General features: G+C 45.4%; 2 protein-coding genes across 2 annotated transcripts in view; one reads left to right on the top strand and one right to left on the bottom strand.

Moving 5' to 3' along the window:
* Positions 1-10,269, bottom strand: part of T265_06098 (hypothetical protein) — a gene marked incomplete at both ends in the record, with an annotated part of 22,759 nt that extends 12,490 nt beyond the window's left edge. Inside the window, 2 exons of the mRNA XM_009171276.1 lie at positions 7,536-7,607; positions 10,034-10,269. Of these exons, the coding sequence (XP_009169540.1) occupies positions 7,536-7,607; positions 10,034-10,269 (308 nt within the window). The remainder of the gene's footprint in view (positions 1-7,535; positions 7,608-10,033) is intronic.
* Positions 1-14,693, top strand: part of T265_13947 (hypothetical protein) — a gene marked incomplete at both ends in the record, with an annotated part of 75,909 nt that overhangs the window by 32,158 nt on the left and 29,058 nt on the right. The window contains 4 exons of the mRNA XM_009171286.1: positions 3,390-3,774; positions 7,144-7,313; positions 10,511-10,696; positions 12,892-13,173. Of these exons, the coding sequence (XP_009169550.1) occupies positions 3,390-3,774; positions 7,144-7,313; positions 10,511-10,696; positions 12,892-13,173 (1,023 nt within the window). The remainder of the gene's footprint in view (positions 1-3,389; positions 3,775-7,143; positions 7,314-10,510; positions 10,697-12,891; positions 13,174-14,693) is intronic.

Consider the following 14,693-nt stretch of genomic DNA (forward strand, 5'->3'; position numbering starts at 1 on the left):
ATATATATATATATATATATAAAGGACGCATAACGGACAAACCTGCTCGAAAAATAACTTTGTAATGAAAGCTAGTTTTGTAATTGGTAGACAGATAACTCAGGTGGCTAATAATACCTTTTGATTGTTGTTGTTCGGGGAACCTGATGTGTTTGGGCCCGTCATCTCGAGCCTCATCAGTTTGAATCCTAAAGCAACTATGTTATGGTTTTATCAGGATGAATGATACACGAGTTCCTGACCCTCAGTTTTATCGGTCATAGCAAATGAGTCAAGGGCCACATCGGACCAATTGAGTGCTTTGTTTGCTTTTCGTCTCCATCGTGTGATTCACGACAGGCCACGGCCAACTATTGGGCTATACAGGGTACGCCTAGGGTTTTTCGGTATCCATTACGAGGAATGCAAAAAACCCTCGTTTTGAGTGAATCGTTTTCTCTGTGTTGAAGCCGCCACAGGTGCGATGCTATAGAAGTATCCAATTGTTTTTGTTGATTGGTTCCGTACTGAATCCCTTAGGTGCACAGCGGAATGTACCAGAGAACTTGATGTTCCTAGGGTGCGATGTATATCTGAGTTCAGTAGACCCTCCTCCCTTCGTTGTTCGTCCCAGCCATAAGTATGTCGAATATTTTGGCAAATTTGTTCCGAATATAGCAACATGTGTTTACTGGATCAGAATATCTTGTGTATGTGTATTCCTCCCTCCTCTATTACATCTCACAATTCTACCTCCATTTCCCGGTGGTCTCCCCAACTTCGATTGAATCACGATGTGCGTCACATTCTCCACTGTCGCGTGCAACAGCAGACATATCTTTGGTCTGACTCATTCTGTTGTACACTTATGTCTGACAGCCGCACACCATAGTAGGTACAGTTTGGTGCTCCTACCCTCATTCGTGACAAATGTGGACAAATGTGACTTGTCTGTTATTCAACCAGACAAAGAATATCATAATGTTGCCCTACCCGTTCTTGGATTTTTGCTGTTGTGACCATATGAGTCCTCGCGTAGAATACATTTCCCGCTGTTTTGATCGCTGTCTGTTGCCTAGTCAATGCTGGTGTCTCTGATGTGTGTCCACAAACTCTTTGCAGTAAGCTTAGATACATCACTACTGAGTTGCACGGGATGGCTGATTTCTCTTTTTTTCCGACCGAAGTCATCGAATCTTTTGGCACCGATTGCATTAAAATGCCTCTTCAACAGACACTCATCAGAAGTGACGAAATCATCCACAGTCATGCTCCACCATCATTAAGTCTAAATGTCTGAAGACTGTGTCCGCCAATCTAATTAAACTATTCACAGAGTAATCGCAACAATACATCGGTTGCTAGTTTACACACACAGTGGTGGAATTCGCTTCCAGAGATGAATGCATACACCGCAATTATTTTGACGTTCATGTCCTCTAGATGGATGCTTGCGGGTAAATTGATGGCCTTGTTAAACGACAGCTGTTTCATTTCCCCTCTTCACAAACCCGGTAAAGAATAGCGCCACGTATTGCCGCAAATTGTTCCGTCGTCAGACCTGATTCGAATAAATTCTGTCTAATTATCGAAGTACCAACTCGCTGTTTAGTGTCGCCGCATCATTCAGCACTCCGTAGAAACGAGAACTTCCAGGACTACTACCGGAATCAAAATAAATAATTGAATTAGTTTGCTTTTGTCGTTAACTCATCTTATTTCCCCTAGTCGTGCCTTCCGTTATACACTCCCTAGAATAAACGATAACTGGAGTTAACTCCACTTGCCTACACATTTGTGCGAAGTGGTTTAGTGGTTAGAGCGCGAATTTACTGACTGAAAGGTTCGTGCTTCGAACCCGACCTCCGCCTCACGATTTCCCTTGTCTAGGCTTGAGCAGCCTAACAGTATCTCAGCCTTCGTGATTCCTCCGGGTGGTATAGCATCTAAGCACCGAAAGAGAGTTACAGCTGAACGGTTACTATTTATTACACATTTGTATATGCGTTCTTTGGTCACCAGAGAACTACTGGGTCCTTATTGATCATAAAGTGTGCTACAGGAGAACAGACGTATAAGTGCTTTCAGACGCATCAAGTAGGTGTACTCATTAGTTGATCATCCCTTCAATGCCAGCGTAGTCTGCAAATTAGTGTTGTGTAGAATTTCCTGTTCAGGTGAGACACAAGTTTGTTGGAAACTGGGAAACTGCTTATCTGAAGAGCCCGAATGAAGGCAAAACTGATTCTGAGCTCCAAGAAGTAGGGAAAATATCTGTTTCGGATTTGACCATTGGCCAAGTGATTAACATGCGTCAAAACTATTGTGATACACTGCCAGTTAGCCACAAGCGCCCCTTGTAACAGACACTCGCAATCTCAAAGTTTTCGCCTGATGTTGGACATCATCCATGATAACGCACCTGATAGAGAAAGGCTGCGGACTCGGCTCCTCATATCACGAGTGCCCAGGTTTATATTCAAGACCCTGCATGCCCTCGAAGACTCGGTGTTGCTCTTAGATGTATTCTGGGTTTACAAAAAACGCTTTAATTATTTCCACGTTTAAAATAAACGCATCCTTGCGCGTTGTTGCATACAAGTTCCTGATTTCAGTGTCATCTGTAATATTACAACTGGGACGTGTTGAAATAGTTACCATTGTGAGCTGTCGCGCAAGTCCTATCAATAAATTATTCAAACAGGTCTTCTAATGTTGTATGATAGCTGCGAACCAGTGCCTGTAACATCACTCGTTCTATGCTGAAATGAAGTAATCTATATCTTTAGAATCATATGGGGTTGTACTTTGGGGGGTAGATAGCGGTACCTTACCATCTCTAGTATGGGTAGACAGGGTCCCGACACATCTTCCAGTGTCTCTGTGAGACCAGATTTGCGAAGACGGTCCTTGTCTCTTTGTTAGGGCTCTGAAATCAGGCACTGACAATCCTTCAGCTGTAGCACCCTTTCAATCTCAAACTGCCATGCCATCAGAATGAAGCACGAGAGTTCGAATACTGCCAGGTTCCCAGAGGAGGTCGAGGGGCAGAGGTTTGGTTCGAACCATGGTTATTCCGGTCAGCAAATTTGCGCTCCAGCTACTGATATACGTCTGCTTGATTCTCGGATATTTGAGGGTGGCGACCTTGGTATGACCAGTCAGGTTTTGGTCTCTTCTTTCCTTACCATTCTTCCCATCTTTGTTTGGTTTTAGCTGGTAGTGGGTCTTGGCGTTCGAAGCTATCTCGCTTGCTTGGCCTAGCTTCTGTAGTGTTATCTGTATTACCTATCATGTACGTCCGATTTTCTGTCTCCCAAGTCTTAACACTAACTTGTGCATTGCGTGATCTGACTACATACGATCCGTCAACTCATCATCGCATTCATCTGTTCATGCTGTTGATATAGCCCTGGTAAGCTGAAAGTCCACCACTATCACATACATCGGACTGAGACCGTGACTGCCAATGGTCATCCCAACGGGAATGGCCTGACGAATGGGACCACTCCAGTCACCAGCAACGGGAATGCACCGAATAACTGTCGCCTGGGCACACCGAATACCGGTACAGAAGCTCAATACTATTTGTCAGAAAAACATGCTTTCCCCACAATCAGTGATGTGATTCACTACCACAAGCACAATTCTGGTGGTTTGGTTGTACGACTGCGTTCCCCACCCACAAAAGATCGTGAAAGTCCAGTCACTGCGGGAATGGGATTGGACTTGTTCGAATTGGATCCTGCGGAACTTCAACTGGAACCTAAGCCTATCGGAAAGGGACAATTTGGGGTGAGCTTGACATAGTTTAGGATATTTTGCAGATGTTTTCCTATGGTACAGTCACTTCTAAGCATCTTTACGAGTTATTCAGGTTATTTATTCGTTCTGGGTCGTTGTTTTGCACCCACCTGACAATTGTAGTCGTTTTTTCGTTTGTCCGCACATCATCGTACAGTTCCATCCTTTTCGTTCGCCATTCTTAACTCCCATTCATGGTAGTCCCCCACGGTCACTACGGTCTAGAGGAAATATCGGACCTTAACTGATATCTTCGTTTCACTGATCAAACAAGCTGACGGTCTGCAAGCAATCACAGGGCACGCATGGGGGACACTGAACTTGGGTCCTCCATACGCAACCAACCACGACCGCCTTCACTAATTGACTGTCGTTGAATTTTTGTACTCAAACGTATACATGAAGTAGACATTAAAAAGTATAATAAAATGGGATTCAATACAATGCGTACAGAATATATCTGGTGATGAAAACAAGCGCATGACCCAGCAGCCCAGACAAATAACCCGCATCCAAGTGCACCGCGTGACAACTTCCCTTATTTGGGTTTATGGTTCTTGGGACTTTGCAGTCAAAACATTACAAAACTTTTCATATCCTAGCTTCGAAAAAACTGAATCGTTTTCAGCAAGTTTACGCGAGACAATCAGAGATCGGGAAGAAACGCTACGCTTTCTTCACTTCTAGATTCACTGTACCCTTCGGTTCTAAACGGTCTCATTCAATATGTTCTTGCAATTATCACCAATCTGACTCTACTAGTCGCAAAGATCTGTCATATGACTTTAGGACACAGGAATTAATCTAGTACTAAGATGCTAGGGTGCGTGTATAGTTAGGGGAGTGGGTGACGCAAATTCGGATAGGAATTTCACTCTTTTCGACAATTTTTTGACTTGTCATGTAATCCCTCGATGGTCGAACGAGAACAAATAGTTTCCGACCGATCAGCCGTCAAACAAGATAGATTCACAGTTCCTCCGTACTTTTGTCCATAGATAATTGTGTTCAGTATAGGCACTGTTTAGTTCTGCATTTCACCATAAATAAAGTCTAAACACTACAGGTTACCGTATTCTTATGGAATTGTTTTTGGTGGGCTGAACAGCTATTCAGCTTTGATCTCCTCCGGTCTGATAGATTAGTCTCCTCTGGTGTGTCATTTTGATTAGAGCTGACTTGCTTTGTAATGGGCTGCGGCACATTGCCCTGCTACAGTCCATTGACAAGTGATATGTGCTTGTTATTGTGGGAGGGGGACAAATGTTTCCAACAAATTAACATACTTCCCCTCTGCCAGTCCGACTTCACTCGATCAGGGGCACGCCGTGGCTGCAATTTGACATCTTTAATGTTTGCTGCCGTCTGAATGAGCTTTACAGATGGGATACTATTGTTGAATCATAGCCGGCATCTTTGTAACGTGCCGGCTTCCTGTGCACATGTTTTCGTTCAATCTTTTTTCCTCAGTCTGGTAAGGACAGGCGTGTCACCTGTTTCTGACCTTTCGTTTACACCCGAAACGCTACCCAATTGGGACGTCATATGAGAAACAGACGATGAAAATTTCATTATCGTACTTTAAGATGTTCGGGGGGAATGTATCCGACTATTTACAGAACTTTCGGATGGGCGAAGAGGTCAAGTCGGGAAACACTGATAGCACGAGGCAAAATTTATCTTCTCTAGTGGCTGTATGATTGTTCTGTGTCTTTGCTCGCAACTCCTTTGTTAATGCATGCTCCATGGGTTCAGTAGACTAGAATGTGGTCTAGTCCGTCAACATGCTACTGATCTTATCTAGAATGTATCTTCTCTAGGGCGGAAGGATCTGGACGTTTCATTTTTTGTGACTGGTAAGTGGCCCCGGTCAGGAACTCAAAAAGCATTTTCAACTCCTTATGGATAGCGGTTAGAGTCTCCGTCTTCCAGTGCCGTACAGGGTAATCAAAGTGTGTCACCGGTATCAGGCAGTGTTCGCTGTGAAAACGGGCACGGTTATGGTAAACCGAGGATGTCTGTTCTCTGCTGTTCCTTCACGTTACTGAGCCGGGTCTATCGAGATTCCGTCAGTTCTGACATTCCTTTTTGTGCCCACTTTGGTTGATCGAGCTTTTTGATAGAAATAATCCTGTTAAAACTGGACGTTCATATGCTGGTGCATTGGATGCAGACGCATAGGTTTTGCTGACCCTGCTACAGTGTCGTAGGCGTCATTCTCTGTCTTTACGATGAATAACCATTCCCAGTAGTATATACCACACATTAAGTGATTTTCTCATCCGAACCATGAAACCCCAAGCTCCATTATTCACCTACCACACCTTGTGTCTGGAACACACCCAGAGAAGTTGGTTAAAGAATGGAAAAATATTGCTTCTGTTTCTTCGCGAACCTCGGTTCTTTCAACACTAGAGCGAAATCCATCCTTTTTGAGTCTTAGCCACATATAGACTACCCGTCATTCTCGTGCTAAACCGAATGGTTTATCCATCTAACTTTCAGGGGGCATACTTATCTGATAAATATCAGAGTTACACGTCACATGCTATCCGGTGAACAAACGCCACCCATGTCATGGCGTACTCAACAAGGAATTCAGTGATCAGTCACTTTTAAAACAATTTGACATCCAATAACCAAACATATTCTTCACTTTGAATCTACAGAAGGAATTTAGTATGAAACAAGGAATGTGTTGGGTTGTTTTGTGCCAGAACTGTTGGCCGTTTATCGAAAGGAGGCGGATGTGTTCTTCCGTCTGTTTGTTCGTAACNCGTCCTCAAAGAAGAGCTTTGCGGTTCGGTCACCACCTTCACTTTTCTGCTGCTTGTTGACACTGTTCTCAATTGCGTTGTGATAAACCGGCATTCATTAGCGTCGTCTCGGGTGCAAAGAGCGTTGTATACTCGTGTTGTTCTTTTAACCGTACACCTCTGTAGAACATAATTCTCAGTTAAATTCGGTGATAAAGTTAGCCTTTAGTTCCACAGATCTTATTGGAGTAGGAACAACTCTGAATGGGCCTCTCTTGCGACCGAACGAAGACACAACTACACATTTTCCTTCCATGTGAATTATTTCTGGAATAGGAACTAACATTTTTTACTTCACCGTAACTCGTGTTGTGTAACTTGTCGGTTTCTCTGCATCTGTATTGTCGGTCACCTAATTCTGGTAGTTCAATGATTCTACATTTAAATTTGTTAATTAGATTTTGGACACATTTTCGCATTGTTTCAATCACACCACCCGTTTTGTGGCATACCCTGCTTGTCTTATGCTTACAATGTCGGTGGAGTGGTTTGAGTGCGGTTCTTCTTTGACTTGTAGTTTCACGTTCTCGATGTGTATTTTCAGTGTTTCCTTATTCACGTAAACAGTCCTTCACACTATCCTAATTTCAATATCTCTCTCCTTGAACAGGTTGTCAAGCGAGGCAAATTCCGAAACACTCCGGTTGCTGTCAAACAAATGGTTGAAGGAGCAATGAATGAGGACGACTTCATCGAGGAGGCCAAGAACATGAGGTACGTACGATAACTATTACCTTGCTGCTGTTTATTTCCCTAGTTTGCTTTTTCATCTTGGTCGATGAGTGTTTTCGAAACTGAAACAAAAATCCAATCTGTCAAACCACCCATCTTCCAGTAGTTCCGGAATTTCACAGGCTGGGATTGCCAGTATATAATTCCTGTGAAGTCAGCCTAACTCTCAAGAGTATATGATACCGCAACCTGATTCACACTCACTTGCAAGTCATAACCGTGACCTCTACGCGAACAACATATTGGAAGGTTTCCATTTCTTGGTCTTCGGCGTATCTAAATCGCAACCAGAGTTAGATGGAACATTGAATCAGAATGCCCCGCGGCACAATATCCTCTAATTTAGACAGGCTAGTTGCACTCCACAAGCGATGTTAGTTTGGTACGTCAGAAGACGTTTGTTCGGATGCGATCCAGTCAGGATGAAAACGGCTCAGAGAGATCCATCTCAAATCGTTCCAAGCTATGATCAGGACAATCCAGTCTCTACCGTCCTCCTGCGAGAATAACTGGTACATCAGGACTCAGTCAGGATGACAAATCTGATCCTGTCACATATTCAATGGCACCCTTGCTTGGGACTATCAAGTTTGGTTCCTCCGTGCAGTCCACTTTTCAGCTGACCAACCATGCACTGAGGTGTATTGGTTCCAGCTGCTACAGAGGGATAAGGAGAATAAGGGAATGTGTGCCATGCGTTGGAGGCGATGGCCCAATCAGGTCATTGACGTTGAATTATCCTGTTTATCTGAAGTGGCAGGGATTGAGAGTTAAGCTGTGAAGGCCATGGCCTTAATGCAAGAGCTTAATTGGCTGTTACACAGTATATACGTCAAGATCACTAACCATTGGTTTGTGTTGGGATCTCTATCCCGAGAGACGTCAGCTACCAGTGTGACTGCTTTCGTTGCCAGGTCATAGACCGATCACTCCCAGGTCGTTTAACTCCGATACAATGCTGGGCGAAGAGAGTTCCAAGAGGCCAACGGTTCTCTGAACTACAAAGTATATGGCCTAACCAGTGCGACCTGCGGAGTTTGACCAGCTGATCTATCGAAGAAGAGTAAACTTTCTCAGAAACCATTGCTAATCTGATGCTCCTACCATACTCGCGTAGCACTTTAGAGGAAAAACCGATGGTCACACATCCTCCGAAAACCTGTATGTAGTGGCCTAGTCCCTAATCCACACTGTGTTGCAGATCCGACCGCAGAATCTTGCACATTTGACGATCAAGCTGATGTCACCTCGGCGTCACAAATGTCGGAGGTTAGCGAACACTGCTCTGACCTTCCCGATTCGAGAAGTGTTTTGGTCCTTCGCCACTTCGCCGAGAATCGCATAGCTGTCCGGATAGCTGTTTCAGTTTTGACTTTATCAGGAAATGTGAACAAATGCAGTGATCTGGTTGGGCTATTCGCTCTTATAGTACGTTCGCTGTATAGTTTCTCTAAATTCGGAAACTGAAACTTTGGCACACGATTCATGGATGGCAAACTAGAATGTGAGAACCATAAACGTGCTTTCTTATTGCATCGACGAAATGTGAAAAAATCTGGCTCCCATTACCTATCTACTCAACGGGCCGAGGTTATATGTCCATCGAAAGGCAATGTCAACTGGAGTGTTTTCCGATGACTCATGTCTCCATTGAGTAGGTGACGACATGTGACGAATTACTGATAGGCGATTTGCAACAAAGGCACAAAATCTGGAAGATACGTTGTTGATGTAGTAGAGAACAATCATAGAGTCCGTCCAAAACACCGTACGTTGGAGGTAGTCCTTCGTACTTGCCCTAATTAAATCTGCTACTCGGACTGCCAAGCACATGGCTGTTAACTCTCAACTTGGTATCGAAACGGACTTGAGGGGGCCACCCGCGCCTTCGAGAAGACAAGCGAACAACCAGAAACGTCGGCGTCCACCATGAAGCGAGCATATGCTAACACACTATATGTGGTCTCCGATGCATCACAAAATACATGAAGTTCGGTGTGTGGAATACCACCAACCTCTCTAGGCTTTATACACCTAGGAAATCGCAAGTCATGGAGGCTTCGAAGGCTAGATAACCAGTTATCCCGGCTCGCCCCAACGAAGTCCACCTTTGCACAGGGATTGCAGTAGACACTTGCCTGGTATTAACCACGGAGAAACAAAGCCCAGAGGATCATACAGTGGAGATATATAGGAAGGAACACCTCTGTGTGTTGGCGGTTTCGTCGGCAAATTAAAGGCAATCACAACTGTATCGGATTCCGTATCCCACTGCACCCTTAAGGCAAGCTCCATTGGTAATGGGTCCGTAGTTAAGTTTCTCACACCGGATGTGAGTTCGGTTGGATCAATGGCTGACAATACCCCGCGATCGTTGGAAGACCAGTTCCTCATGCTGAAACCTCCCTTTGAGAGCAAAGCACTTATCTCACCAACGAGGCACTTGGCCGTTACAGAGTCCGGCAACGAGTTTAAGCAGCCATCAACATATAGATTATTGTCTATTGCGCTGCAGGTTGAGATGGCATAATCTGAGCCAAATTCCTCAAGGGCCTTTCCTAAGGCGAACGTTGCACAGAAAGGGATTGGAGGTGGCTGACACTATAGTAATGGAAATGGTCGGTTTTGGCCCTGGAGATGACCCTCTGATGTCATTAGCATATCCTAGAGGTCTTTCATCTATCTGACATGGTTTCACGTACCGCGTGACTCGTTCATTTGAGGCCACTGGTTCCCAGACTTCATCTCGTGAGTTCTCTTCGGCCTCTAGCTCAATTTTGACTAACTCGGTTTTGCTGTGTGCCCGCTGGAGCTCGACCTCTGGCTTAACCCGATACTCGTGGAGCTGAGCAATCTTTAAAGCTTTCTTAGCTACTCTACTTTCACGACTAGACGCACAAAGTGACTTACAAGAACCGGGGCGCGAAGCAAACTGCATTCCAATCGTTTACTCTGCAGTTTCAATCGTTTCCGCGTCCTTGGATCCGGTTCCCTTCACAGTGGTTCCAAAAGTTGACATCTTTACTTCAAACAAGACGACATAACATGTCGAGTACCCTTGGAACTATTGTGAAGGGAACCGGATCCAAGGACGCGGAAACGATTGAAACTGCAGAGTAAACGATTGGAATGCAGTTTGCTTCGCGCCCCGGTTCTTGTAAGTCACTTTGTGCGTCTAGTCGTGAAAGTAGAGTAGCTAAGAAAGCTTTAAAGATTGCTCAGCTCCACGAGTATCGGGTTAAGCCAGAGGTCGAGCTCCAGCGGGCACACAGCAAAACCGAGTTAGTCAAAATTGAGCTAGAGGCCGAAGAGAACTCACGAGATGAAGTCTGGGAACCAGTGGCCTCAAATGAACGAGTAACGCGGTACGTGAAACCATGTCAGATAGATGAAAGACCTCTAGGATATGCTAATGACATCAGAGGGTCATCTCCAGGGCCAAAACCGACCATTTCCATTACTATAGTGTCAGCCACCTCCAATCCCTTTCTGTGCAACGTTCGCCTTAGGAAAGGCCCTTGAGGAATTTGGCTCAGATTATGCCATCTCAACCTGCAGCGCAATAGACAATAATCTATATGTTGATGGCTGCTTAAACTCGTTGCCGGACTCTGTAACGGCCAAGTGCCTCGTTGGTGAGATAAGTGCTTTGCTCTCAAAGGGAGGTTTCAGCATGAGGAACTGGTCTTCCAACGATCGCGGGGTATTGTCAGCCATTGATCCAACCGAACTCACATCCGGTGTGAGAAACTTAACTACGGACCCATTACCAATGGAGCTTGCCTTAAGGGTGCAGTGGGATACGGAATCCGATACAGTTGTGATTGCCTTTAATTTGCCGACGAAACCGCCAACACACAGAGGTGTTCCTTCCTATATATCTCCACTGTATGATCCTCTGGGCTTTGTTTCTCCGTGGTTAATACCAGGCAAGTGTCTACTGCAATCCCTGTGCAAAGGTGGACTTCGTTGGGGCGAGCCGGGATAACTGGTTATCTAGCCTTCGAAGCCTCCATGACTTGCGATTTCCTAGGTGTATAAAGCCTAGAGAGGTTGGTGGTATTCCACACACCGAACTTCATGTATTTTGTGATGCATCGGAGACCACATATAGTGTGTTAGCATATGCTCGCTTCATGGTGGACGCCGACGTTTCTGGTTGTTCGCTTGTCTTCTCGAAGGCGCGGGTGGCCCCCTCAAGTCCGTTTCGATACCAAGTTGAGAGTTAACAGCCATGTGCTTGGCAGTCCGAGTAGCAGATTTAATTAGGGCAAGTACGAAGGACTACCTCCAACGTACGGTGTTTTGGACGGACTCTATGATTGTTCTCTACTACATCAACAACGTATCTTCCAGATTTTGTGCCTTTGTTGCAAATCGCCTATCAGTAATTCGTCACATGTCGTCACCTACTCAATGGAGACATGAGTCGAAAGAAAACACTCCAGTTGACATTGCCTTTCGATGGACATATAACCTCGGCCCGCTGATTAGATGGGTAACGGGGGTTTTACTCGAACTAGAGAGTAACTGGTTTCCACAGCCAGGATGTACGTAGCCCGATGGTCTCGAGCTGAAGAGCCTTGTAGCACAGGTTAACCGATTGAAGGGAAATGACTTCATGTGCCCACTAATGTCTCGGTTCTCCTGTTGAATGAAGCTACCGAAGGTCGTGGCCTTGTTACTGGGTTACAGGCAATATTTATTGATTAAGGCGGGCAAAGCGAGAAAAGAGGCTTTACGTTCCGGTGTTATCTGAGTATCCGAACTCCGCCAAGCACGTAATTGTTCGATAAAGTTCGTGCAATTCAGTCACTTCGGGCAAGAGCTGCATCAGATTGACGCTTCTGTTCTGGATGCGAAGCCTCCCAGCAACCGGAATCAAAACGGCAGCTTGCAAAAATTGTCACCTGTTTTGATCGATAGCATTTGTGGGTGGCAATTTATTGATTAAGGCGGGCAAAGCGAGAAAAGAGGCTTTACGTTCCGGTGTTATCTGATAATCCGAACTCCGCCAAGCACGTAATTGTTCGATAAAGTTCGTGCAATTCAGTCACTTCGGGCAAGAGCTGCATCAGATTGACGCTTCTGTTCTGGATGCGAAGCCTCCCAGCAACCGGAATCAAAACGGCAGCTTGCAAAAATTGTCACCTGTTTTGATCGATAGCATTTTGTGCGTGGGTGGCAGACTTTGTTACTCGAACTACGGTCAGTCAGTAAAACATCCGGCTCTTCTTCCGAGCTGACATCCTGTTACTGCCTTGATCATTCGTCACTTTCATGATGTGGAAGGGCACTGTGGAGTAGCGCAGGTCATGGCCTCTATCCGACAGCGATATTGGATTATCAATGGGACCGGCGCCGTTTAACAAGGGATTGGTGCTTGCTCTTCATGCAGGCGGTGGTCCGCACAGCCCGGTACTCAAATGATGGCTCCATTACCGGCAGACAGAGTAGAAGCTGGTTGGTGTCCCTTCCAGTGCGTGATAGTTGACTACTTTGGACCTTTCAAGACCAAACGCGGCCGTTCGTAGGAAAAACGCTATGACTGTATCTTTAGCTATCTGAAGACTAGAGCGATCCATTTGGAGATGGCAGGCAATCTGTCGACCGATTTATTCCTACACTGTTTGATTCGATTCTTTGGTGGACGTGGCGAACCCATCGATATCTACAGTGATAGTGGTACGAACTTCGTTGGTGCGTCACTGGAATTTCGGGATGATATAAAGCGGTGGAGTCCGAGTAAAATATCAGACCGGCTTTTGACGATGGATATACAGTGGCAATTCAACCCACCGGCAGCTAGCCACCGTGATGATGTGTGGGAGCGTATAATCAGGTCAGTATGACGTATCCTTTTATGTCCATGTAAGGAACAGCGTTTGACTGAAGAACAGCTGTACACGCTCCTTATACAGGCAGAACGGATTCTAACTAACCGACCTATAGTCCCACTTTCATCAGACAGCAACGACTTGTAGCCGCTTACTGCAAACAGTTAGTTGCTCATCCGCTGTTGTCCTGCGGTACCCAGTCGCGACGGTTTGGCCTCGCGATATCATACCGGTTGGAAGCAGGTCAATTATCTCGTTGGCGTATTCTGGCGTCGTTGGATAAGGGAATATCTGCCAACGTTGCAGGTGCGTACCAAGTGACTCAGAGCATCTCAAGAATTGAAACGAGGGTATTAGGTTCTGGTCTCGGGTGAGGATCTGTCTCGTGAGAAATGGCATCTAGGGGTAGTGGATGGTTGTGAGGCGAGCCTAGATGGCTTAGTAAGAACCCTGCATGTTAGAACGGCGAACGACTTTCTTAAGAGAGATATTAGAAAGGTATGTTCACTGGAGGGACACGGTTAGGCTTGTACTCCATCGAAGCCAGCACTTGTGGCAGGAGTGCCGGTGGCTGATGGGGCTGGTTGGAGCTGAGCGTAGGTAGAATGCAAGAACCCGGGCGTCCGCTGAATCGATGTGGAGAATTTGGCGGGCGGTGTATCATCCATTACGTTGACAATTGAAATTTGCCACGTTTATTCTGTCCCCGTTTGTAACCACTTTTGTGCTTATTGTGTGTATATGAACTGTTTGTCCTTACCACTTCACCCATTTGGCCTTGAGGTCATCCGGCCATTTGTGGCCGACTTTGCACGTGTGACTGTCGCACGTGGGAGTGTGTTTGCTCCTTTGGTTTGTACTTTTGTAGTCCAAGTGGACCATTTGTTTTGGACGAGTATCTACCATCGAGGTTTGTATAATTTGTGAATTTGTCTTACATTAATAGTACCGTATAGAAACCCAGCTCCGACTTTGTTTTGCATTCCAGAGGTTCTGGTATTACGCGTCACTCGAAGATACCGTTCGCCCGTTACTGTACTTGTCTCACAGCGATAATGTAATGACCCCCTCGTAGGACTCTGTCTATAAACTGAATAGCCTCTCGATGATCTAAGTGGCAAGACGACAGAGAGTTCACATAATACTCTGAGCTGTTGTTTTGTTGGGGAGGAGGGGAGTTTGAGGATTAAAACAGGTGGTTCCTTCCTTCTAGACGAGGCTGCAATCAATAGGTCATGACTCCTCCGATAAGCTGTTTGGACCTCGACTGTAGGCGTCATGCAGTTAGTTTGCGGGAACAGCAGCCTACCAGGTTAAACGAGTTGTGTACTTTGGATCCAGGATGTTGAGGTGTAGCTCAGTTTCTCACTTGATCATCTACCATATTCACCAATGTTTAGTACTTTGTTTTCGGGGGGGCATCAGATGTCTATGAGGTCGCTGACTGTATTGGAAGGCAATAGCATCGATTTCTTCTTTAGCAGCTCACATCTGTATATATATATATATATATATATATATATAT

This window comes from Opisthorchis viverrini (assembly GCF_000715545.1).
Source record: "Opisthorchis viverrini unplaced genomic scaffold opera_v5_134, whole genome shotgun sequence".
NCBI lineage: Eukaryota > Metazoa > Platyhelminthes > Trematoda > Opisthorchiida > Opisthorchiidae > Opisthorchis > Opisthorchis viverrini.